The 25,035-nt window shown below is 40.4% G+C and overlaps 2 protein-coding genes across 2 annotated transcripts in view; both read left to right on the top strand.

Moving 5' to 3' along the window:
- LOC131927074 (mucin-2) overlaps window positions 1-11,853 on the top strand; it is a 72,300-nt gene extending 60,447 nt beyond the window's left edge. The window contains exon 7 of the mRNA XM_059282731.1: window positions 11,606-11,853. Coding sequence (XP_059138714.1) covers window positions 11,606-11,853 — 248 coding nt within the window. The remainder of the gene's footprint in view (window positions 1-11,605) is intronic.
- Window positions 11,854-13,281: 1,428 nt separating this feature from the next.
- On the top strand, window positions 13,282-25,035 carry LOC131927076 (actin-like). The gene is made up of 13 exons (XM_059282734.1): window positions 13,282-13,320; window positions 15,964-16,107; window positions 16,701-16,793; window positions 17,243-17,383; window positions 17,973-18,033; window positions 18,172-18,323; window positions 20,799-20,879; window positions 21,799-21,991; window positions 22,496-22,638; window positions 23,059-23,174; window positions 23,444-23,590; window positions 23,912-24,011; window positions 24,815-25,035. The coding sequence occupies exons 1-13, from the start codon at window positions 13,312-13,314 to the stop codon at window positions 24,965-24,967; spliced, it is 1,533 nt and encodes a 510-aa protein (XP_059138717.1). The 5' UTR covers window positions 13,282-13,311; the 3' UTR covers window positions 24,968-25,035.

The raw sequence follows: 25,035 nt of genomic DNA, 5'->3' as shown, positions 1-25,035 counted from the left end.
CAGAGCAGGCTGATGTACGTGCTTGATTTATTTACCCAGCAGAGCAGGCTGATGCACGTCTTTATTTACCCAGCAGAGCAGGCTGATGCACGTCTTTATTTACCCAGCAGAGCAGGCTGATGTACGTGCTTGATTTATTTACCCAGCAGAGCAGGCTGATGCACGTGCTCGATTTATTTACCCAACAGAGCAGGCCGATGCATGTGCTTGATTTATTTACCCAGCAGAGCAGGCCGATGCACGTGCTTGATTTATTTACCCAGCAGAGCAGGCTGATGGACGTCTTTATTTACCCAGCAGAGCAGGCTGATGTACGTGCTTGATTTATTTACCCAGCAGAGCAGGCTGATGCACGTCTTTATTTACCCAGCAGAGCAGGCTGATGCACGTCTTTATTTACCCAGCAGAGCAGGCTGATGTACGTGCTTGATTTATTTACCCAGCAGAGCAGGCTGATGGACGTGCTTGATTTATTTACCCAGCAGAGCAGGCTGATGCACGTCTTCATTTACCCAGCAGAGCAGGCTGATGCACGTGCTTGATTTATTTACCCAGCAGAGCAGGCTGATGCACGTCTTTATTTACCCAGCAGAGCAGGCTGATGGACGTGCTTGATTTATTTACCCAGCAGAGCAGGCTGATGCACGTCTTCATTTACCCAGCAGAGCAGGCCGATGCATGTGCTTGATTTATTTACCCAGCAGAGCAGGCCGATGCACGTGCTTGATTTATTTACCCAGCAGAGCAGGCTGATGGACGTCTTTATTTACCCAGCAGAGCAGGCCGATGCATGTGCTTGATTTATTTACCCAGCAGAGCAGGCTGATGGACGTGCTTGATTTATTTACCCAGCAGAGCAGGCTGATGCACGTCTTTATTTACCCAGCAGAGCAGGCTGATGGACGTGCTTGATTTATTTACCCAGCAGAGCAGGCTGATGCACGTCTTTATTTACCCAGCAGAGCAGGCTGATGGACATGCTTGATTTATTTACTCAGCAGAGCAGGCTGATGCACGTCTTTATTTACCCAGCAGAGCAGGCTGATGGACGTGCTTGACTTATTTACCCAGCAGAGCAGGCTGATGCACGTGCTTGATTTATTTACCCAGCAGAGCAGGCTGATGCACGTCTTTATTTACCCAGCAGAGCAGGCTGATGGACGTGCTTGATTTATTTACCCAGCAGAGCAGGCTGATGCACGTCTTTATTTACCCAGCAGAGCAGGCTGATGCACGTGCTTGATTTATTTACCCAGCAGAGCAGGCTGATGCACGTGCTCGATTTATTTACCCAGCAGAGCAGGCTGATGCACGTCTTTATTTACCCAGCAGAGCAGGCTGATGCACGTCTTTATTTACCCAGCAGAGCAGGCTGATGCACGTCTTTATTTACTCAGCAGAGCAGGCTGATGCACGTCTTTATTTACCCAGCAGAGCAGGCTGATGCACGTCTTTATTTACCCAGCAGAGCAGGCTGATGCACGTGCTTGATTTATTTACCCAGCAGAGCAGGCTGATGCACGTGCTTGATATATTTATCCAGCAGAGCAGGCTGATGCACGTGCTTATTTACCCAGCAGAGCAGGCTGATGCACGTCTTTATTTACCCAGCAGAGCAGGCTGATGCACGTGCTTGATTTATTTACCCAGCAGAGCAGGCTGATGCACGTCTTTATTTACCCAGCAGAGCAGGCTGATGCACGTCTTTATTTACCCAGCAGAGCAGGCTGATGCACGTCTTTATTTACCCAGCAGAGCAGGCTGATGCACGTGCTTGATTTATTTACCCAGCAGAGCAGGCTGATGCACGTCTTTATTTACCCAGCAGAGCAGGCTGATGCACGTGCTTGATTTATTTACCCAGCAGAGCAGGCTGATGGACGTGCTTGATTTATTTACCCAGCAGAGCAGGCTGATGCACGTCTTTATTTACCCAGCAGAGCAGGCCGATGCATGTGCTTGATTTATTTACCCAGCAGAGCAGGCCGATGCACGTGCTTGATTTATTTACCCAGCAGAGCAGGCTGATGGACGTCTTTATTTACCCAGCAGAGCAGGCTGATGTACGTGCTTGATTTATTTACCCAGCAGAGCAGGCTGATGCACGTCTTTATTTACCCAGCAGAGCAGGCTGATGCACGTCTTTATTTACCCAGCAGAGCAGGCTGATGTACGTGCTTGATTTATTTACCCAGCAGAGCAGGCTGATGGACGTGCTTGATTTATTTACCCAGCAGAGCAGGCTGATGCACGTCTTCATTTACCCAGCAGAGCAGGCTGATGCACGTGCTTGATTTATTTACCCAGCAGAGCAGGCTGATGCACGTCTTTATTTACCCAGCAGAGCAGGCTGATGCACGTCTTTATTTACCCACCAGAGCAGGCTGATGCACGTCTTTATTTACCCACCAGAGCAGGCTGATGCACGTCTTTATTTACCCAGCAGAGCAGGCCGATGCATGTGCTTGATTTATTTACCCAGCAGAGCAGGCCGATGCACGTGCTTGATTTATTTACCCAGCAGAGCAGGCTGATGGACGTCTTTATTTACCCAGCAGAGCAGGCCGATGCATGTGCTTGATTTATTTACCCAGCAGAGCAGGCTGATGGACGTGCTTGATTTATTTACCCAGCAGAGCAGGCTGATGCACGTCTTCATTTACCCAGCAGAGCAGGCTGATGCACGTGCTTGATTTATTTACCCAGCAGAGCAGGCTGATGCACGTCTTTATTTACCCAGCAGAGCAGGCTGATGGACGTGCTTGATTTATTTACCCAGCAGAGCAGGCTGATGCACGTCTTCATTTACCCAGCAGAGCAGGCCGATGCATGTGCTTGATTTATTTACCCAGCAGAGCAGGCCGATGCACGTGCTTGATTTATTTACCCAGCAGAGCAGGCTGATGGACGTCTTTATTTACCCAGCAGAGCAGGCCGATGCATGTGCTTGATTTATTTACCCAGCAGAGCAGGCTGATGGACGTGCTTGATTTATTTACCCAGCAGAGCAGGCTGATGCACGTCTTTATTTACCCAGCAGAGCAGGCTGATGGACGTGCTTGATTTATTTACCCAGCAGAGCAGGCTGATGCACGTCTTTATTTACCCAGCAGAGCAGGCTGATGGACATGCTTGATTTATTTACTCAGCAGAGCAGGCTGATGCACGTCTTTATTTACCCAGCAGAGCAGGCTGATGGACGTGCTTGACTTATTTACCCAGCAGAGCAGGCTGATGCACGTGCTTGATTTATTTACCCAGCAGAGCAGGCTGATGCACGTCTTTATTTACCCAGCAGAGCAGGCTGATGGACGTGCTTGATTTATTTACCCAGCAGAGCAGGCTGATGCACGTCTTTATTTACCCAGCAGAGCAGGCTGATGCACGTGCTTGATTTATTTACCCAGCAGAGCAGGCTGATGCACGTGCTCGATTTATTTACCCAGCAGAGCAGGCTGATGCACGTCTTTATTTACCCAGCAGAGCAGGCTGATGCACGTCTTTATTTACCCAGCAGAGCAGGCTGATGCACGTCTTTATTTACTCAGCAGAGCAGGCTGATGCACGTCTTTATTTACCCAGCAGAGCAGGCTGATGCACGTCTTTATTTACCCAGCAGAGCAGGCTGATGCACGTGCTTGATTTATTTACCCAGCAGAGCAGGCTGATGCACGTGCTTGATATATTTATCCAGCAGAGCAGGCTGATGCACGTGCTTATTTACCCAGCAGAGCAGGCTGATGCACGTCTTTATTTACCCAGCAGAGCAGGCTGATGCACGTGCTTGATTTATTTACCCAGCAGAGCAGGCTGATGCACGTCTTTATTTACCCAGCAGAGCAGGCTGATGCACGTCTTTATTTACCCAGCAGAGCAGGCTGATGCACGTCTTTATTTACCCAGCAGAGCAGGCTGATGCACGTGCTTGATTTATTTACCCAGCAGAGCAGGCTGATGCACGTCTTTATTTACCCAGCAGAGCAGGCTGATGCACGTGCTTGATTTATTTACCCAGCAGAGCAGGCTGATGGACGTGCTTGATTTATTTACCCAGCAGAGCAGGCTGATGCACGTCTTTATTTACCCAGCAGAGCAGGCCGATGCATGTGCTTGATTTATTTACCCAGCAGAGCAGGCCGATGCACGTGCTTGATTTATTTACCCAGCAGAGCAGGCTGATGGACGTCTTTATTTACCCAGCAGAGCAGGCTGATGTACGTGCTTGATTTATTTACCCAGCAGAGCAGGCTGATGCACGTCTTTATTTACCCAGCAGAGCAGGCTGATGCACGTCTTTATTTACCCAGCAGAGCAGGCTGATGTACGTGCTTGATTTATTTACCCAGCAGAGCAGGCTGATGGACGTGCTTGATTTATTTACCCAGCAGAGCAGGCTGATGCACGTCTTCATTTACCCAGCAGAGCAGGCTGATGCACGTGCTTGATTTATTTACCCAGCAGAGCAGGCTGATGCACGTCTTTATTTACCCAGCAGAGCAGGCTGATGCACGTCTTTATTTACCCACCAGAGCAGGCTGATGCACGTCTTTATTTACCCACCAGAGCAGGCTGATGCACGTCTTTATTTACCCAGCAGAGCAGGCCGATGCATGTGCTTGATTTATTTACCCAGCAGAGCAGGCCGATGCACGTGCTTGATTTATTTACCCAGCAGAGCAGGCTGATGGACGTCTTTATTTACCCAGCAGAGCAGGCCGATGCATGTGCTTGATTTATTTACCCAGCAGAGCAGGCTGATGGACGTGCTTGATTTATTTACCCAGCAGAGCAGGCTGATGCACGTCTTTATTTACCCAGCAGAGCAGGCTGATGGACGTGCTTGATTTATTTACCCAGCAGAGCAGGCTGATGCACGTCTTTATTTACCCAGCAGAGCAGGCTGATGGACATGCTTGATTTATTTACTCAGCAGAGCAGGCTGATGCACGTCTTTATTTACCCAGCAGAGCAGGCTGATGGACGTGCTTGACTTATTTACCCAGCAGAGCAGGCTGATGCACGTGCTTGATTTATTTACCCAGCAGAGCAGGCTGATGCACGTCTTTATTTACCCAGCAGAGCAGGCTGATGGACGTGCTTGATTTATTTACCCAGCAGAGCAGGCTGATGCACGTCTTTATTTACCCAGCAGAGCAGGCTGATGCACGTGCTTGATTTATTTACCCAGCAGAGCAGGCTGATGCACGTGCTCGATTTATTTACCCAGCAGAGCAGGCTGATGCACGTCTTTATTTACCCAGCAGAGCAGGCTGATGCACGTCTTTATTTACCCAGCAGAGCAGGCTGATGCACGTCTTTATTTACTCAGCAGAGCAGGCTGATGCACGTCTTTATTTACCCAGCAGAGCAGGCTGATGCACGTCTTTATTTACCCAGCAGAGCAGGCTGATGCACGTGCTTGATTTATTTACCCAGCAGAGCAGGCTGATGCACGTGCTTGATATTTTTATCCAGCAGAGCAGGCTGATGCACGTGCTTATTTACCCAGCAGAGCAGGCTGATGCACGTCTTTATTTACCCAGCAGAGCAGGCTGATGCACGTGCTTGATTTATTTACCCAGCAGAGCAGGCTGATGCACGTCTTTATTTACCCAGCAGAGCAGGCTGATGCACGTCTTTATTTACCCAGCAGAGCAGGCTGATGCACGTCTTTATTTACCCAGCAGAGCAGGCTGATGCAAGTGCTTGATTTATTTACCCAGCAGAGCAGGCTGATGCACGTCTTTATTTACCCAGCAGAGCAGGCTGATGCACGTGCTTGATTTATTTACCCAGCAGAGCAGGCTGATGGACGTGCTTGATTTATTTACCCAGCAGAGCAGGCTGATGCACGTCTTTATTTACCCAACAGAGCAGGCTGATGTACGTGCTTGATTTATTTACCCAGCAGAGCAGGCTGATGCACGTGCTTGATTTATTTACCCAGCAGAGCAGGCTGATGCACGTCTTTATTTACCCAGCAGAGCAGGCTGATGCACGTGCTTGATTTATTTACTCAGCAGAGCAGGCTGATGCACGTCTTTATTTACCCAGCAGAGCAGGCTGATGCACGTGCTTGATTTATTTACCCAGCAGAGCAGGCTGATGCACGTGCTTGATTTATTTACCCAGCAGAGCAGGCTGATGCACGTGCTTGATTTATTTACCCAGCAGAGCAGGCTGATGCACGTCTTTATTTACCCAGCAGAGCAGCCTGATGCACGTCTTTATTTACCCAGCAGAGCAGGCTGATGCACGTCTTTATTTACCCAGCAGAGCAGCCTGATGCACGTCTTTATTTACCCAGCAGAGCAGGCTGATGCACGTCTTTATTTACCCAGCAGAGCAGGCTGATGCACGTCTTTATTTACCCAGCAGAGCAGGCTGATGCACGTCTTTATTTACCCAGCAGAGCAGGCTGATGCACGTGCTTGATTTATTTACCCAGCAGAGCAGGCTGATGCACGTCTTTATTTACCCAGCAGAGCAGGCTGATGCACGTGCTTGATTTATTTACTCAGCAGAGCAGGCTGATGCACGTCTTTATTTACCCAGCAGAGCAGGCTGATGCACGTGCTTGATTTATTTACCCAGCAGAGCAGGCTGATGCACGTGCTTGATTTATTTACCCAGCAGAGCAGGCTGATGCACGTCTTTATTTACCCAGCAGAGCAGGCTGATGCACGTCTTTATTTACCCAGCAGAGCAGGCTGATGCACGTGCTTGATTTATTTACCCAGCAGAGCAGGCTGATGCACGTGCTTGATTTATTTACCCAGCAGAGCAGGCTGATGCACGTCTTTATTTACCCAGCAGAGCAGCCTGATGCACGTCTTTATTTACCCAGCAGAGCAGGCTGATGCACGTCTTTATTTACCCAGCAGAGCAGCCTGATGCACGTCTTTATTTACCCAGCAGAGCAGGCTGATGCACGTCTTTATTTACCCAGCAGAGCAGGCTGATGCACGTCTTTATTTACCCAGCAGAGCAGGCTGATGCACGTCTTTATTTACCCAGCAGAGCAGGCTGATGCACGTCTTTATTTACCCAGCAGAGCAGGCTGATGCACGTGCTTGATTTATTTACCCAGCAGAGCAGGCTGATGCACGTCTTTATTTACCCAGCAGAGCAGGCTGATGCACGTGCTTGATTTATTTACTCAGCAGAGCAGGCTGATGCACGTCTTTATTTACCCAGCAGAGCAGGCTGATGCACGTGCTTGATTTATTTACCCAGCAGAGCAGGCTGATGCACGTCTTTATTTACCCAGCAGAGCAGGCTGATGCACGTCTTTATTTACCCAGCAGAGCAGGCTGATGCACGTGCTTGATTTATTTACCCAGCAGAGCAGGCTGATGCACGTGCTTGATTTATTTACCCAGCAGAGCAGGCTGATGCACGTCTTTATTTACCCAGCAGAGCAGCCTGATGCACGTCTTTATTTACCCAGCAGAGCAGGCTGATGCACGTCTTTATTTACCCAGCAGAGCAGCCTGATGCACGTCTTTATTTACCCAGCAGAGCAGGCTGATGCACGTCTTTATTTACCCAGCAGAGCAGGCTGATGCACGTCTTTATTTACCCAGCAGAGCAGGCTGATGCACGTCTTTATTTACCCAGCAGAGCAGGCTGATGCACGTCACTGACCCAACAGATGGGGCCACTCAGAGAACTCAATCCCCGCGGCACGTGCCGGGTCACTGAGTGAGGGCCGGGCTCCCTGGTCACTCGGCTTTTCACGTCATTAGAAATTCATTGGTTGTCTGGCTTTAAGACCCCCCCCCCCCCTCTACACCCGACACAGACACACATGCGCGCTCGCAAACAAATAAAACGCTGTCCAGTGAATTGGACAGATGCATATTTTTGTCAAAGCGTAGGATTTTTTAAGTGGAGGGGAGGGGGGCTATTTGCAAAAAAAAAAGAATTATAGATTATTAAATTTTTGAAATAGCAAAGTATTATAATTATGTCAACATTTTTTACTTTGTTTTTTTTTAAATTTCAAGTAGCAATTTTTTAATTCAAGCTCAAACGTGAAAACCAACAAAAATAAAATTAAAAAAAAAAAACGAAAACGAATTGGTTTTTAGCTAAGGTGTGTCAGTTTTCTTTTTTATCAAATAATTTTATAACTTTACACCTAAAAGTATATCTTGTTGAATTAAAGCAGTGGTTCCCAACCTTTTTCGAGTGGCGACCCCCTTTTATAAAAAGTAAGTGACCCGCGACCCCCATAGAATTAAAAAGCCGAAATTAGTATGGAAATTAATAAGCACTAAAATAAGATTTTCTAGTAGACTTTCAATATGAAATACTCTTGATAACTGTTTTAATAGCATGAGTAAAATTGCATACTATTCACTAAACCTTCGTGGTTAAGTTTTTAATTTTTTAAAAAAAATTTGTTAACGCCAGCCTATGTGATTATAATTATCTTAATTTTGTTTTTAATCGAAGAATAGTGTTGAAAATATATTCTCGAAAAGTCAATCAATTTTACGTTTGGGTATTAATGGTGAATACTACACCAAAATTGTGCCTGCAGTTTTTCATCTTACACGGAATCATTCTGCAAATCAAAGAATTTATCTTGTAATTCATCGGGAATGCTGGTAACATCAAGGGAAGAAGAGAATGGGTAAGGCGTAAATGCAGATTCTTCTTTTTTCAGCTCAGAGAAATAGCGATGCAGTTCGTTTTCAAGAGATTCAAGATGCCCAGAAATCGCTTCTTTCAAAATTTTAATTATCTCACAATCAGATTCATCTACCACACAGCAGAGTTTCTCAAATGTACAATATTCCAAAGATTTGTTTTCTTTACCGATTTTGCAGCTTTGATAAAAATGCCCCGAGATTATCATGGAAAGTGAAAATATTCGTTCATATTCCCTGAAGCTTCAGGTTAAGCTTATCTTGATGTTCGAACATATCTGCTAGGTATGATACTCTCTCCAACCACTCTATGTCGTTTTAAGTATACCAAAAAGTCTTGTTTCCTTTTGCACTCACAAGAACAATTTGATTTCAGATTTCAATTCAAAAACACAATTTACAACATTTCATTTCACAGCCAGCGTACTGTAGTGTAGAAGAGCAAAACCTCGTGATCTATATTAATGTTTTTGCTCAGTTTTTTGAAGGCTCCAGATTTTATATAATTTACTACTTATACTAGCAATGGACTCTTGATGTCGATTGATTAGGGCAGTGGTTAGGGAGCGAAATCTTTTCTGTTTTCTGAAAGCCCGATTTTAAGCAAAACATAGATGGCGCACCATCCGTACAAACCCCCACAGCCGTTCTAACCCATTTTAATCATCCAGTTTCAAAAAATATATTTATTTTCTCCATGCTGTCTTCACAAAAGAGCTACTCTTTTATCTTTGCTATCATCCGCATGAATATAGACACAGACCAGCAACTGCCAAAACGAACTGACGTCTGTTGATTTATCAACTTGAAAAGCAGACAATGGTGAAAGCTTAATTTCAATAAAAATGTGTTATTTAACATTTACGTACATGCAGCGTTTGATGAGATTTTCTCCTATTGTTTTTTTTTTTTTTTTTTTTTTGCTTGGCATTTTCTATCGCGACTTTATTTGACGCTTGCACTAATGCTGGTGAAAACTTCCTGTTCGATCAAGTCTCTGGCGTTTGCAACTAGCTTCTTATCGACGAAAGAAATCCATATATTTTTGGTGTGTTCCGAATGACTCGTCTCAAATGACGTTTTAGTTTCGAAGATTTTATAGATTTGTGACTGAGAACAACTTTGTACAGTGCGCTTTGTTTCTTCTCCTATTACATTTCCAGTGATGTTAATGAAGCCGAATTTCAAAAATTCTTCTAAATATTTATGTTTCGTTTCAAATTACTAAGGTTTAGTATACCAGTTGGCGACCCCCCAGAAAGACCTTCGCGACCCCCAGGGGGGTCGCGACCCCCAGGTTGGGAACCCGTGAATTAAAGGCTTATTTTTAAACTTCACATCGATTTCTTTCAAGTTAAAATTTAATATTAATTTGTGTTAGTTACTTCCCATTTATAAATTCACAGCAACCAAGGGAAACAACATTTAACAATTTTTTTCCAATATTCATTAAAATTGTAATAGTTCGTGCAGTAATTAAATAAAAAGGCGATACTTGTTTATTGTTATTACGAAACATAAATAATAAAAAGCCTTACTTGTGTTGTTGGTTTAATCTTTATACTTCTGAAATTTTAGATTATTGTTAGACTCTAGTTTAAATAGTAAAGACTTAGCTGAATTTAAAAAATCAGTTCAAGGACTTGTGAATGCTTAGTTTAATGTGTGTTTGTACCAGGTTTTGCATATTGCTATCCCCAATATTCTCAATAAAAAAAACTCAAAAAAAAAACAGCATATGTAATAATTTGTTGCTGAAAGGCCCTAAATTAGTTAGAGTCTTAATTATGGTTTATTTTGTCAACTTGTAATGAATATACTTTATAATGGATGGGACGACATGGCCTAAGAGTTAGAGCGCTAATCTGCTAACCTGAAGATTCCGTGTTCAAAGCTGGGTTCAAGTCAGTAGAATGTCCCTGAGTCCACCCAGCTCTGATGGGTACCTAACTCATGTTTGGGAAAGTAAAGGCAGATGGGCAAAGTGCTGACCTCACCTTCCCTTCATGTGCTGAGGTCGAGAAAAATATGAACTCTACTTCATCTGCAAAATGGATGGCTAGGTCTAAAGAAGATTATTTACTTTTACTTTTTCACTTTGTAAAGAATTGTTAAATTAGAAAATTATTTACTAAAAAATATTTAGTGAGACTTTCTTTCCTCCACCCCTAGTTCAGTTGGTTGGAGCAGCTTAGATTACAACCCAGTGTTAAATGATAAATCAAAATGATAAGTTTTTGCCTATTTTTCATATCCTGTTAATGTTAGATTTCAAGGGAACACACTACTGATCAGTCCCCGTCCCCCCTTAAATTGATACCAGATGACCCCAAGTTATCTAAACTTCTAGACAGTTTTTACTGTACTAACTATTTGACTAAACTTCTAGAAAGCTCTTACCATACTAACTATTTGACTAAACTTCAAGACTTTTAGTGAACTAAGTTATTGTACTAATTATTTGCCTTAGAAAATAAACAACAATATCCCATTGAGATTTAGAAAAGTGATGTTCCTTAAGGTAAACATTTTATCCTAACATTGCCATTAGCACCTGAAAGAATTGCTGTCAGCATCCTACCTAGCCCCATTTACTTTCCTGCATTCCTGCCAGGTACTCATATGAGCTGAGTCATCTTAGATCTGGCCTACAGACACCAGCATGGGATCTGAACTTGAGATTTTGTTTTCAGAGATTGGAAATGGCAGCAGATCTTTTCCTATCTCTACAACTCTACCATGCTATGCAATCACGGCTTTAAAGACCACTTTTTTTTGTTTTCAGAGAATTGGAGATCTTTCCCCATCCATATCTCTACCTCTGTACCACGGCTTTAAAGACCACTTTTTTTTTGTTTTCAGAGAATTGGAGATGACAGCAGATCTTTCCCCATCCATATCTCTACCACTCTACCACGGCTTTAAAGACCACCTTTTTTTGTTTCCAGAGATTGGAGATGGCAGCAGATCTTTCCCCATCAAGTCCAGCATTGTGTTGCCTGAGAAGACGCAGCATCCAGCCTATGGGGGGAGTGACGTGGAGGACGACGAGCAGTTGTCCAAGATGAACTTGAGAGACTGGGACCCAGTCAGTTCTCGTTATACCTCATCTCCCCCTTATTCTTTCTTTCTTTGTCTCTTTCTCAGTTTACTTCTTTCCTCTAACATCATTCTCAGTTTTACTTCTTTCCTCTAACATCATTCTCAGTTTTACTTCTTTCCTCTAACATCATTCTCAGTTTTACTTCTTTCCTCTAACATCATTCTCAGTTTTACTTCTTTCCTCTAACATCATTCTCAGTTTTACTTCTTTCCTCTAACATCATTCTCAGTTTTACTTCTTTCCTCTAACATCATTCTCAGTTTTACTTCTTTCCTCTAACATCATTCTCAGTTTATATTTTTCCTCTTACTTCCTTCTCAGTTTTACTTCTTTGTTTCTTCCATTTGCTTTTTACTTTTCCTTTACTTCTACCCTCTGTGCCTTTGTTATTTTTTTAGCGCAATTTCCATTTTGGAGAATTGCGTTTATTAACTCGTCATTTCTGGGAATGGATGGATGAATGTATGGATGAATGTGTGTCCGGGCTTTAAGTCGTATCTCCTCCTCAACAAAGCAATATCGATGACTAGTTCCAAAAGCAATTATGTTAAGCAAGTTACGAGGATGAACATAGGCCATAAAAATTACGGGTTTCTTTCATGGATTTTCCGGAAAAGCCAAAAAACCTCGAAAAAATGCAGTTTTTGGCCCATATCTCGGCAACCAGACCACTAAGCAACTTGAAACATGTACCAATCGATTCCTGCCATAATTTAGAACAATATTGCAGAAGAAAGTTTTCAAAAATATCCTTTCGTTCGGTCACAAAAAAAATTTTGAATTAATTAAAATTTGGAACGAATTAGTAGGCATTTTTTCCAACCACACCACACGCGTCATCACGTTCAATAGCTGCGCCATCGCGTTCCATGGCTGTGCCATCACGTTCAGTAGGCACACAATGGTTTTTGGTCATGTAACTCTATTGTAAATAAAACATGTAAAATACTGAAAAAAATTAATTAAAAACGTTTTAATAACTAACCAATGGTTTTACTAACCCTGCTCTTGATTTACGCTACGACAGAGCTATTTTTAAATATATAAGGAAATTGCGCTAAAATTGTCACTAGACTTTTTAATTACCTTGTTTTCCATTCCTTTATCTCATTCTACTGAAACTGCCAGCTACCTATATACATAATTTTAAGTTCATTTAAGGCTTTTCTTCTTCTTGGCGTCTTTAAGTAACCTAGAGCAGAACTTTCCCAACTTTCAACATTCTCTCCATGCTGCCATTCCATCACCCTTAACCTCCATCTCACTTGATCTCTAAAACTTTTAAGTTAGAATATTGTGTCCTCCCTGCAAATGCTTGTCTAGTTTAGATCTGTAGTATTATACACCAGCCCTTTTTTCTTTCATATTTCAATATCAACTAAAATATTTCACTAAATCCCCAACAGTCTGTATGTTTTTTGTTAATTTAATAATGATTTAATCCCAATTGAATGATATCTTAATAAGTGCTAGTATGGCCAGTAGAGAGAAAGTAACAGAAAACTCATTCCCCAGAGTCCAGTCATCTCCAAGTTGTATGCTATCAAGTTAATGGATGAGGTAAGCTCTTCACTTGTCCTGTGTGTTGGTAGATGGGTTGGTGGGTGTTGGTAGATGGGTTGGTGGGTGTTGGTAGATGGGTTGGTGGGAGTTGGCATGGAGGACATAGGTTTCTGGCAGTTAGACAGTCCCCATCTTTACATATAGCCACACTGTATGAAGTCACAATGTTTACATATAGCCACACTGTATGAAGTCACCATGTTTACATATAGCCACACTGTATGAAGTCACCATGTTTACATATAGCCACACTGTATGAAGTCACCATGTTTACATATTGCCACACTGAAGTCACCATGTTCACATATTGCCACACTGTATGAAGTCACCATGTTCACATATTGCCACACTGAAGTCACCATGTTCACATATTGCCACACTGTATGAAGTCACAATGTTTACATATAGCCACACTGTATGAAGTCACCATGTTTACATATAGCCACACTGTATGAAGTCACCATGTTTACATATTGCCACACTGAAGTCACCATGTTCACATATTGCCACACTGTATGAAGTCACCATGTTCACATATTGCCACACTGAAGTCACCATGTTCACATATTGCCACACTGTATGAAGTCACCATGTTCACATATTGCCACACTTAAGTCACCATGTTCACATATTGCCACACTAAAGTCACCATGTTCACATATTGCCACACTGAAGTCACCATGTTTACATATTGCCACACTTAAGTCACCATGTTCACATATTGCCACACTGTATAAAGTCACCATGTTCACATATTGCCACACTGTATAAAGTCACCATGTTCACATATTGCCACACTTAAGTCACCATGTTCACATATTGCCACACTTAAGTCACCATGTTCAGATATTGCCACACTTAAGTCACCATGTTCACATATTGCCACACTAAAGTCACCATGTTCACATATTGCCACACTGAAGTCACCATGTTTACATATTGCCACACTTAAAACACCATGTTCACATATTGCCACACTGTATAAAGTCACCATGTTCACATATTGCCACACTGTATAAAGTCACCATGTTCACATATTGCCACACTTAAGTCACCATGTTCACATATTGCCACACTGTATGAAGTCACCATGTTCACATATAGCCACACTGTATGAAGTCACCATGTTCACATATTGCCACACTGTATAAAGTCACCATGTTCACATATTGCCACACTGTATGAAGTCACCATGTTCACATATTGCCACACTTAAGTCACCATGTTTACATATTGCCACACTGAAGTCACCATGTTCACATATTGCCACACTTAAGTCACCATGTTCACATATTGCCACACTTAAGTCACCATGTTCACATATTGCCACACTTAAGTCACCATGTTCACATATTGCCACACTTAAGTCACCATGTTCACATATTGCCACACTGTATAAAGTCACCATGTTCACATATTGCCACACTGTATGAAGTCACCATGTTCACCACATAAAGTCACCATATAAAGTCACTATATTCACATATTGCCACACTTAAGTCACCATGTTTACATATAGCCACACTGTATGAAGTCACCATGTTCACATATTGCCACACTTAAGTCACCATGTTCACATATTGCCACACTGTATGAAGTCACCATGTTCACATATTGCCACACTTAAGTCACCATGTTCACATATTGCCACACTACATAAAGTCACCATGTTCACATATTGCCACACTGTATGAAGTCACCATGTTCACATATTGCCACACTGTATGAAGTCACCATGTTTACATATTGCCACACTGTATGAAGTCACCATGTTTACATATTGCCACACTGAAGTCACCATGTTCACATATTGCCACACTGTATGAAGTCACCATGTTCACATATTGCCACACTTTATGAAGTCACCATGTTTACATATTGCCACACTGTATGAAGTCACCATGTTCACATATTGCCACACTGTATGAAGTCACCATGTTTACATATTGCCACACTGAAGTCACCATGTTCACATATTGCCACACTGTATGAAGTCACCATGTTCACATATTGCCACACTTTATGAAGTCACCATGTTCACATATTGCCACACTGTATGAAGTCACCATGTTCACATATTGCCACACTGTATAAAGTCACCATGTTCACATATTGCCACACTGTATAAAGTCACCATGTTCACATATTGCCACACTGTATGAAGTCACCATGTTCACATTTGGCCACACTGTATAAAGTCACCATGTTTACATATTGCCACACTGTATAAAGTCACCATGTTTACATATTGCCACACTGTATGAAGTCACCATGTTTACATATTGCCACACTGTATGAAGTCACCATGTTCACATTTGGCCACACTGTATAAAGTCACCATGTTTACATATTGCCACACTGTATGAAGTCACCATGTTTACATATTGCCACACTGTATAAAGTCACCATGTTTACATATTGCCACACTGTATAAAGTCACCATGTTTACATATTGCCACACTGTATAAAGTCACCATGTTTACATATTGCCACACTGTATAAAGTCACCATGTTCACATATTGCCACACTGTATAAAGTCACCATGTTCACATATTGCTACACTGTATAAAGTCACCATGTTCACATATTGCCACACTGTATAAAGTCATCATGTTCACACCCTACCACACTGTACACAGGTTGTAGAAGATATCTCCCACCAGTTTATCACCATGGAGGGTCTGATGGAGAAACTGCCCATGAACAAAAAGAAAGCAACGCTGCTGAAAACTTGGAAAAGACGTTTTTTCCGGGCTAGAGATGGATGGCTTTATTATTATGAGGTAGGTTGTCTGTTAAACTCCACTATTAGTGTTTCATGGCATCTCAACCCAAGTCCTGCTTATCAAATACAAACCAACTGAGGTAAAGTTAATTTAAAGTAAGGGGTATGTGGTTAAGATGTAGAACATTTGATTAATAATTTGAAAGTCTTGAGTCAGTTATCACACTATGAGCGTTGGATCATCTTGTCTGTAAGTGGAACTATTTATTTTGTGTTCATGGATTTTATTGACAAGAGTGTTTGATCCAGTGGGTTTATCATAGGGTTCACATGGGGTTTATAGTGGGGTTAATTTCCAAGGGTTTATTTTCAGGACACAAGATTTGACCACAGACTCCAAAAATTATTAGTTAATTTAATCAGGCTTGTTTTAATGACTTGTGTGTGTTTAGAGTGGCAACAGAGAGGACCCCAGTGAGACCATTCAGTTGATGGGTGGACAATACATGACATGGGTTGTTTTAAAATGTAATGACTTGTGTGTGTTTTAAGTGGCAACAGAGAGGACCCCAGTGAGACCATTCAGTTGATGGGTGGACAAATACATGACGTGGGTTGTTTTAAAATGTAATGACTTGTGTGTGTGTTTAGAGTGGCAACAGAGAGGACCCCAGTGAGACCATTCAGTTGATGGGTGGACAAATACATGACATGGGTTCCAGAGTTTTGGGCATTGATGATGGGGTAAGTTAACAGCCTCGTTGGTTTCTTGCTTATGTTGTATGTAGAAGATATTCTCACTGTCTGATTAGTCATCGTTAAACTTAGTCTTATTTTGTATTTTTGTTACTCTTATCTATCGTTTACCTAATTATTCATTTTATTTTTTGACTCATTTATTTTAAGTAAAATTGTTTGACTTATTTAGTCTAATTGTATTGTTTATCTTACCTTATTTAGTCAAGTTTTATTGTTAACTTTACTTAATTTAAATTTAATTATTCATCTTATGTAATCTCATGTTTGTTTTTTTGTCCACATACTTATGCTTTCCTCTAGTTTAGAGATAAATTTTAGTTAAGCTGAAATCCCTCTATCATAGTATTACATTAAGTTAAACTTATAGCCCAGCTTACAAACAACCTATACTCTTTGCGTGACTAACAAAGTGAAACTATTGACCATCTCCCTAGAGGGGCCGCTACCTGATGGTCAGGTGTCCGACTGAGAAGGAATACGGTCAGTGGAAAATTGCTTTGGAGTCCCAGACAGCAGACAACACAAGGGCCACATTTGTGCGACCAGTGCTAAAGTCCACCAAGAATTCAAGCAAAGTATTTTTTCCTGATTATCTTCCTTGTTTTTGTTTTTTTAGTCCTAGCAAAAGCCTTTTGTTGGTGGTTCTCAAACGGGTCATTAAATTCTAGATCATTTTACTTGTTAAGGAGACAAAGAAGTGACTCACAGAAACAATTCATTTTGTTACTGAAACAAGTAAATGTGTTACAGAGACAATTAATTTTGTTACTGAAACAAATAAGTATTTTACAGAACAAATTAATTATTTTTACTGAAAAAGGAAAATGTTACGGAAACATTTATATTTGTTACTAAAACAAGTAAATGTTACACAAACAGTTATATTTGTTACTAAAACAAGTAATTTTTTTATGAATTTATTTTTTGATGAAACAAACATCTAAAAACTCTGTTAGGATGATTACTAAGCTCTTAACTGATAGATATGGTACAAAGACATGGAAGCCTTGTTTGCTTTGTATTGCAAAAATTATTCTCTAACCTTATTTGCAGATGTTATGAATTTTTCCTTTAAATTGTCACTTTAGTAAAAACACCCTCTGTGTCTTGACACTAAATTGCTTGTTGTATAAACCTGTGAGGTTTCTGTTTATTCTATTTCAGAATGTTATAGTTATTGACCTTGGCAGCAGTGCTATTCGAGCAGGTATACTTGGAAATCAAGGTACCTAATTTCCTTTAAAAATTTTAAATGTTTGTTTTTCTTAAAATTTAATTAATAATTTTTAGAAAAAAATGTTTACCAGAAGATTTTATTTTACTCTGTATAAAGGCAATCTGTTTTTTTTCATTATTTTTATAGCCAGCTTACCCGAGATATTTTTCCCAAGTGTTTTGGCCGTAGACAAAGAAACAGGCAAGGTGGTGGCCATTGGCCCAGAAGCTCTAAGGCCAGACGTGAGAAACCACTGTAAGATAGTACACCCTATCAGGCCGTCCAACAAAGTAGATCAAGTGAGTCTCAATATATTAGTTTGGGCTCTGGGTTTGTGAAAAATCTGGCACCGGTGTCTGATAATGGACTCTTCTTTAAAAAAGGGGTGTTAGGTTACTGGTAGTTAACTAACCCCAACCCTGGTCCTACCGTACGCATAACCCTAATTTCTAACCATAATTTTAGTCGAGATTACAATACTACTAACAACCCAACACCCCTTTTTTAAAGAAGATTTCATTATCGGACACCGTTATCTATAATCATCCCATCTTTTAAATAGAAAGTGACTAGGAGAAGTTGAAGTATTTGGCAGATGGAGATCACTTTCTATTTGTTTCACCGTGTTGCTTTAGTGAGAACAGTTCAGCCTCAAGTTTTGTGCCCTGACTGAGGTCAGGTACTGTTTAGAGCTGAGTCGGTTCAGCAGTGTGTTACCGTAGTTAACGCCATGTTAAATGTTAATGTTACAATTTTTTAATCCTACTTGATGTAATTTAAATACATTATTTCTATATTTTCAGACCTGAAGTTAAAATTTTAAAACTAATCCTTTTTTCAGATGCACTTTATACTTCTTAGTTTATGTATAAATTCTCTTTTAATTCAGTTGAGATATTTTATTCTAATTCAGGTTGTAGTTGTCTATCATTGTTTTGCTTTATTTACCTCAAGAGTCTAATCAATAATTTTTGTTTAAACCTGACAGACAATTATCCGCCCAGTGAGTTTTTTTAATTTAACATTTTGTTTATTTTTAAACTTTGCATCCATGCAGTATTGTATTGGCAGCATGCGCTCCGCAGGCTGGTCTATGTTCTGTGACACCTGCACTTCCTCGTTCTCTCTCCGCTATTTAAGGTTGTCTGTTCTGTTGCCTTGTTGGACAGTGACATATAACTAGAGTAAACTGGATGTAAAAGTGACATATAACTAGAGTAAACTGGATGTAACAGTGACATATAACTAGAGTAAACTGGATATAACAGTGACATATAACTAGAGTAAACTGGATGTAACGGTGACGTATAACTAGAGTAAACTTGATGTAACTATTTAAATTTTGTTTGTTTATACAAGTACATGCATGTACTACCTTGCAAAAACTACTTGAATAAAAAACTAGTTTGAGTAAAGAAATTGGAAGCTTTAACCCTCCCAACACACCATTCTCCCCCATCCTCCACAAAACACACCCACTTCCCTCCACTATTTCATACATCATCAACCACCCTATCTCCCTTTTCTTATGTCTTCCTCCTTAAATTTATAAATATTTTCAGAGATTAAAATTTGTTATTAACAAATGTATTAATTTAACAATTATTTTATTTATTTCAATTATTACATCACAAATTTAAATGTTTTTAAACATTTGTTATTAACTCTGAAGCAGATTGGTTTGAGCAGCTAATTAACATTGATGCCATGCCATATTTGAACAAGCTTTTACCATAATTAATTTTCAGTTTTTTTTACTTAAGATGTTATTTTCTTGACAATTTGATTAAAACTCTGTTTTAAAACTTGCTTTAGGAACATATTACACTTGGTACTGTTGGATATATATATGGGTTAAAAGGCTAGCTTTAGCCAATGAAATATGGGATTATATATGTGTATACACATCCAAGTAGTCTAACTAGTGGAGAGGAGTTTTGATACATGCTTAGCTATAGATAGTAAAACATTACCTTATTTTAAAAAAAAATTAGATTAATGTGAATAGGCTTTGTCAAATCATTTTGTCAAAGTGCTATTTTGTATTTTCAAATAGTTGCATTTAAAAAACACTCAAAAACTATCTTTTTATGTTGCTTTATAAATGCTAATAATTGTGCTAGGTTTTAAATAAAACTCTATACCAGGGGTCTGCAACCTGCGGCTCGCGAGCCGCATGCGGCTCTTTTGATATCAAGATGCGGCTCTCCAGCTCCTTGAACAAATACTAATAATCTTAATAAAAAAAAAAATATTTGAAATAAAAAAATGTTAGTGGCTCTTTAAAACCAGGGAAATTTTGAAAATTGTAACTTTTGGCTCTTCCGCTTCAAAAGGTTGCCGACCCCTGCTCTATACTGTTTAAATACAATGTTTTATTCACTTATTTTTAGCTTATAGATGGTAAAATATGATTTACTGAAATCTTTTTTAAAGTTTCAAGTTTTTTCTATTTAACTTTGTATGATATTTACAGCACAAGCAACACATATAAATGGTTTATATAGTTTTTTATGTTTGCTTTTGCATGGCCTAATATTGTATAACTCATTTCTTACATGCACTATACACTAGGGCCAGGGACTGCTTTCTAAAATAAAATACTTAGAACATTTTTTATTGAGCTTCCAAGAAGAGTTTTTATAAAACTGCAGACTCAACATTTCTGTGACTGCCAAATTGTTGTTTGTACCTCTGGTTTGATATGATTTATGCTTGGTTTAAAACTCTAGAATTAAAGGGACGTAACTCAGTGTTGATTCTTTATTTTCCAGTTTAATATTGAACTCCAGTACATGGGGCTGATCTTTAAAAAAGTTGTGGAGGATCTGAAAATTAATTCTTCTGATTATTGGGTAAGTTTTTCACAGATGTCTAGGCTCTGTTCCCTACAGCATTATTAAAATACGAGCCGGCCCGCGGCATAACATACACCGCTATTTAGTTGTTTCTAATTTTCAGTAATTCATAATTTGTGAATTCGACAGTACCAACGCTGACACTGAAAATATTTCTTTAAAACACTATAAGTAGCTCGTTAAGGACCATAACCCCCCCCCTTCCTTCCCCCCCCCCCCTCCCTCCCCCCCCCCCTACGTTTAAAATCGTTGGCTCTGCTTGTAAACATTTAGAGTGAAAACAGCTCACTAAAACCATGTAGGGGTGGGGAGGTAGGGAGCGCGTGTTTACAGCTTGTTTTCTAGGCGTTTGCAGCTTGTTTTCTAGGCGTTTGCAGCTTGTTTTCTAGCGGCTCCCAGAAGAGAATTATATATATAGATTGTCTTAAATTTTAAAGTTGGTTGTCTAACCTGAGTGACTAATATATATTGTTCCTGTATTTTGAAATATGATGATTACACTATTTTCTTGGCTGCATGTAATTATTTTCTAAGCCGCGGAGACTTACTTTATTTTTATATATTAATTCAAAGTAATTTTACGTCTGCCTAATTTTATTTGTCAGTAAAAAAAATTCCATTCATTTAATAACAGGATATACATAAAAACAAAAATCACGAAATGAAAAATATGTGTAAACTTCCAAATATCTATTTTGTAGAATTATATGAAATATACATCTGTGTCATCATAAAAAGACATTATTGTTGCCTATTCTGCTGATTAAAATAAAAACAATATAAAATAAGTAGCAAATATCTTTCAATAAACTTTAGACTATTTAAAGTCAAAAATCCTCTTCTAAATTGTGATTTTTATAAAACATTTTTTCCTGTATGCAGAAATTAAAATGTTCCCCTTTTCAAACTTACCCAGGTGATGCTGAGCACCCCTCAGAATCTGGGAGATGCGCTGAAGCGTGGCCTGATGGAGAAGCTGGTGGACCAGCTCAACAGTAGGGGTGTCTGTATGGTCCAGCAGGCCTTGTTGTCCCTGTACTCATACAAGGCCACTTCAGGCATCATAGTGGACATTGGTCACAGGATAGAGATACTGCCCATATTTGACGGTTTGTATTTTAGATACAATAAACATTTTAACATGTTGTTTATAGTGGTTCTGTGTCACACTGAACTTTTAATTAACAGGTTTTGTTATTGAGGGTGGGGTCGGCGTGGTCCAGTCAGTAAAGCTCATGGTTGCTTAACCGAAAAGTCTCAAGTTCAAACCTTCAGGCAGATAATGCTCATTAGCTGGGGACAGCCACTCTTCTAGGAGAGACAACTCCAAAATCAAACAACTGCTGCCTTGTAGTTTGTTCTTGGTTGGACAAATGCTATGGAAGCAAATCCAAAAAAAAAGCAGGCTGAAATCGGAGTCAATGGCCTCAATGGTGCATAACTAGATGACACGTATACTTAATTGTGTTGGAGGTGATCCACTCCAACACTAAAATTAAGAATGAAGAAGAAGAAGAAAGAAGTTATATTGAGGGCGGTGTGTCACATTGAACCTATATTTCACAGGTTTTGTTATTGAGGGCGGTGTGTCACATTAAACCTATATTTCCCAGGTTTTGTTATTGAGGGTGGTGTGTCCCGCTGTCCTTTTGGTGCCCAGAAGGTCCTGGAGTCCTTGACGACCTCACTGCTGGGCAACAATTACAAGTTCATGTCCAGCACGGAACAGTGGCTGGTCAGGTACATCATGGAGCAGGTGGGTTTCTGCAGGCTAGGAGAGGTGGTTATTTAGTCAGGTACATCATGGAGCAGGTGGGTTTCTGCAGGCTAGGAGAGGTGGTTATTTAGTAATTAGATGGGTTTCTTTAGGTTTAGGGATGGGGGGTGGTCATTTGGTGGGCTTCTTTAGCGTAGGTAATTACATGGGTTCCTTTAGGGTATGGGGAGGTGATAATCAACGTTCAGGTTTCTTTGTGAGAGGTTTTAATTGACAAGTGGGTCTCTTTGAGGTAGTGGATTTTGTAATTAGCAGATGGGTTTCTTTAGAGTAGGGGAATTGATGACTAAGGAGTGTTGGGGAAATAGAGTGTAGAATTTTCTTGCCTGAACATTACCTGTATACTATTTCAACTAAAGACGACCGTAAAAGCCATTAATTTGTCTTCTCCCATCTCAGAGCTGTTATGTGGCCATGGACTACAAGCAGGAAGAGGAGTGGTGCAGGAGTCGCCCTGAGACCATCAGATCAACTGTAGAGTTCAAATCCTTCAGTCTACCTGACGGGTCCTACATGTCAGTAGTCTGCGCCTGATTTTTACCGCAATTTCAGGATTATCATGAATTTGGAAAATCTCATTAGTTATTTAGCTAAAATAACTTGTTTTCTAAAGCTGTATAGACTGTTTGAATTTAATCTGCTCAAGATCAAAACTAAAAAAGTATTTACTCATTCGATTACATCACTTGTGTCATACTGTTAATTTTTTTGACCTTGATCAATATGTTGACCTTGAGGAACATGTTGACCTTGATGAACAAGTTGACCTTGAATCTCTCCCCAGGAGTGTTGAGCACGACCTGAGCAGGTTTAAGAGCCCGGAAGGATTTTTTAATGCCGACCTGTGGGAGATGGATTATCCTACGCTGCAGAAGTTAATCCACCAGGCCATCCAGACCTGTCCCATGGACAACAGGAGGCACATGTGGAGGTGGGGCTTTACCTGTCTGGCGTAGGCCAGACTAAGTCAGTTTAATTAATTTAATGACTAGTTAAACATCTAATTTTTATTAAATTAAAAAAATAGATAGACTTGTATTGTCATTGAAGCGGAACATATCTGGAAAGTTTGAACGAAATCGCTGCATTAGAAGTGGGTCAAAATTGAGTTACGAGATTTGCCACAAACCCACAAACAAACAAAAAAACAAACAGACGTTGTGAATTCAATAAAAGCTTGTAAAAAGGGCCAAGTTGTGATGCTACAATTGCCACCTGTCTGGTTGTGATGTTTCCTCTCACCTGTTTACAGGGCTGTGTACCTGAGTGGGGGTCTGACCATGCTGCCAGGATTTGCTGAGAGATTAGAGAAGGAGCTGACCAAACTGGCACCTCCAGGTGTGCCAGTGGAGGTAAATATTGGATGTTGAATCAAGGGAGGGAAACATTGGGGCTTGATCTAAGAGAGGTAACCTGGTATGTGTGTTCTAAGGGAAATAACTCATTTAAATGCAACTCAAAAAAATTGTTTAGCCTGATTCTAGCTGGAAGAAGATGCACATAGCTGTACAATTACCAGGGGGTTTTTTTTTGTTATCTAAATGTTTGATGTTTAGGCCTATGTGTTGTGTTGAAGGGACAGGGATTAACACTATAAATAAATAAATACTAGAGGCTATTACAAAAGATTTTTAATAAAATATTTTTTATACTAAATTTTTTGACTAGCACTCTTTACTTAGATGTACTATAACTATACTCAACCCCTGACTACTAGCATGATCACATGGTACAGACAGTTTTGTCTTAAGAATAAGGCTAAATGAGTAATATGAGCCCATTGCGGAACCTCTAGCTCATTGCGCAGTAATTGAGGTCATTGCATTTTGCATCTTCTGCCATCCAGACTATCACTTGGGGGAAGAAGCTACTTTTGAGTTGTCACTTCAGTTTATTAAAGGCTTTTATACATTCTTTAAGTATGTGTGTGTCTCTGCAAATTTTGGAATATTAATCTAACCCACTTCCTGTTGTTTGATTGAGTTGAAATTTGGCACGATGCTAAATGTTTGATGACAGTGCAAGAATATATAAATATTTTTCTTTCCTGTTAAATTAAACTTTTTTTTTTAAAATTGATATTCCACTTCTTTTCCTACGTTGATTAGCAAAATATCATGTCAGGTGTGTTAAGTAAGTGTTGTACTGCCTGCAGGTGCATGCAGCTCCTCAAAGGTACCACGCCGCCTACGTCGGGGCTTGCTCCGTGGCGCTGATGCCCCAGTTTGAAGACATGGCCATCTCTCGAGAGGAGTGGAAGAAGAATGGCGTCAGGGCTTTCAAAAAGTGGCAGGCGCCTGCATCGTAACCAGTTGGTATCTCAATACAATCCACAACAGACTAGAACAATTTTTGTTTAAATTCCATGGTCTCAAC

This window comes from Physella acuta, unplaced genomic scaffold (genome assembly GCF_028476545.2).
Source record: "Physella acuta isolate Inbredline_101_S28 unplaced genomic scaffold, ASM2847654v3 ptg001370l, whole genome shotgun sequence".
Classification (NCBI taxonomy): domain Eukaryota; kingdom Metazoa; phylum Mollusca; class Gastropoda; family Physidae; genus Physella; species Physella acuta.
The sequence above is the reverse complement of the archived record's forward strand: the minus strand, read 5'-3'. Positions and strand labels throughout refer to the sequence as shown.

Coding starts and splice junctions, on each gene's coding strand:
- LOC131927076 (XM_059282734.1), top strand. Junction 16,108..16,700: donor GATGGCTTTATTATTATGAG/GTAGGTTGTCTG, acceptor GTGTGTGTTTAG/AGTGGCAACAGAGAGGACCC. Junction 17,384..17,972: donor CCACCAAGAATTCAAGCAAA/GTATTTTTTCCT, acceptor ATTCTATTTCAG/AATGTTATAGTTATTGACCT.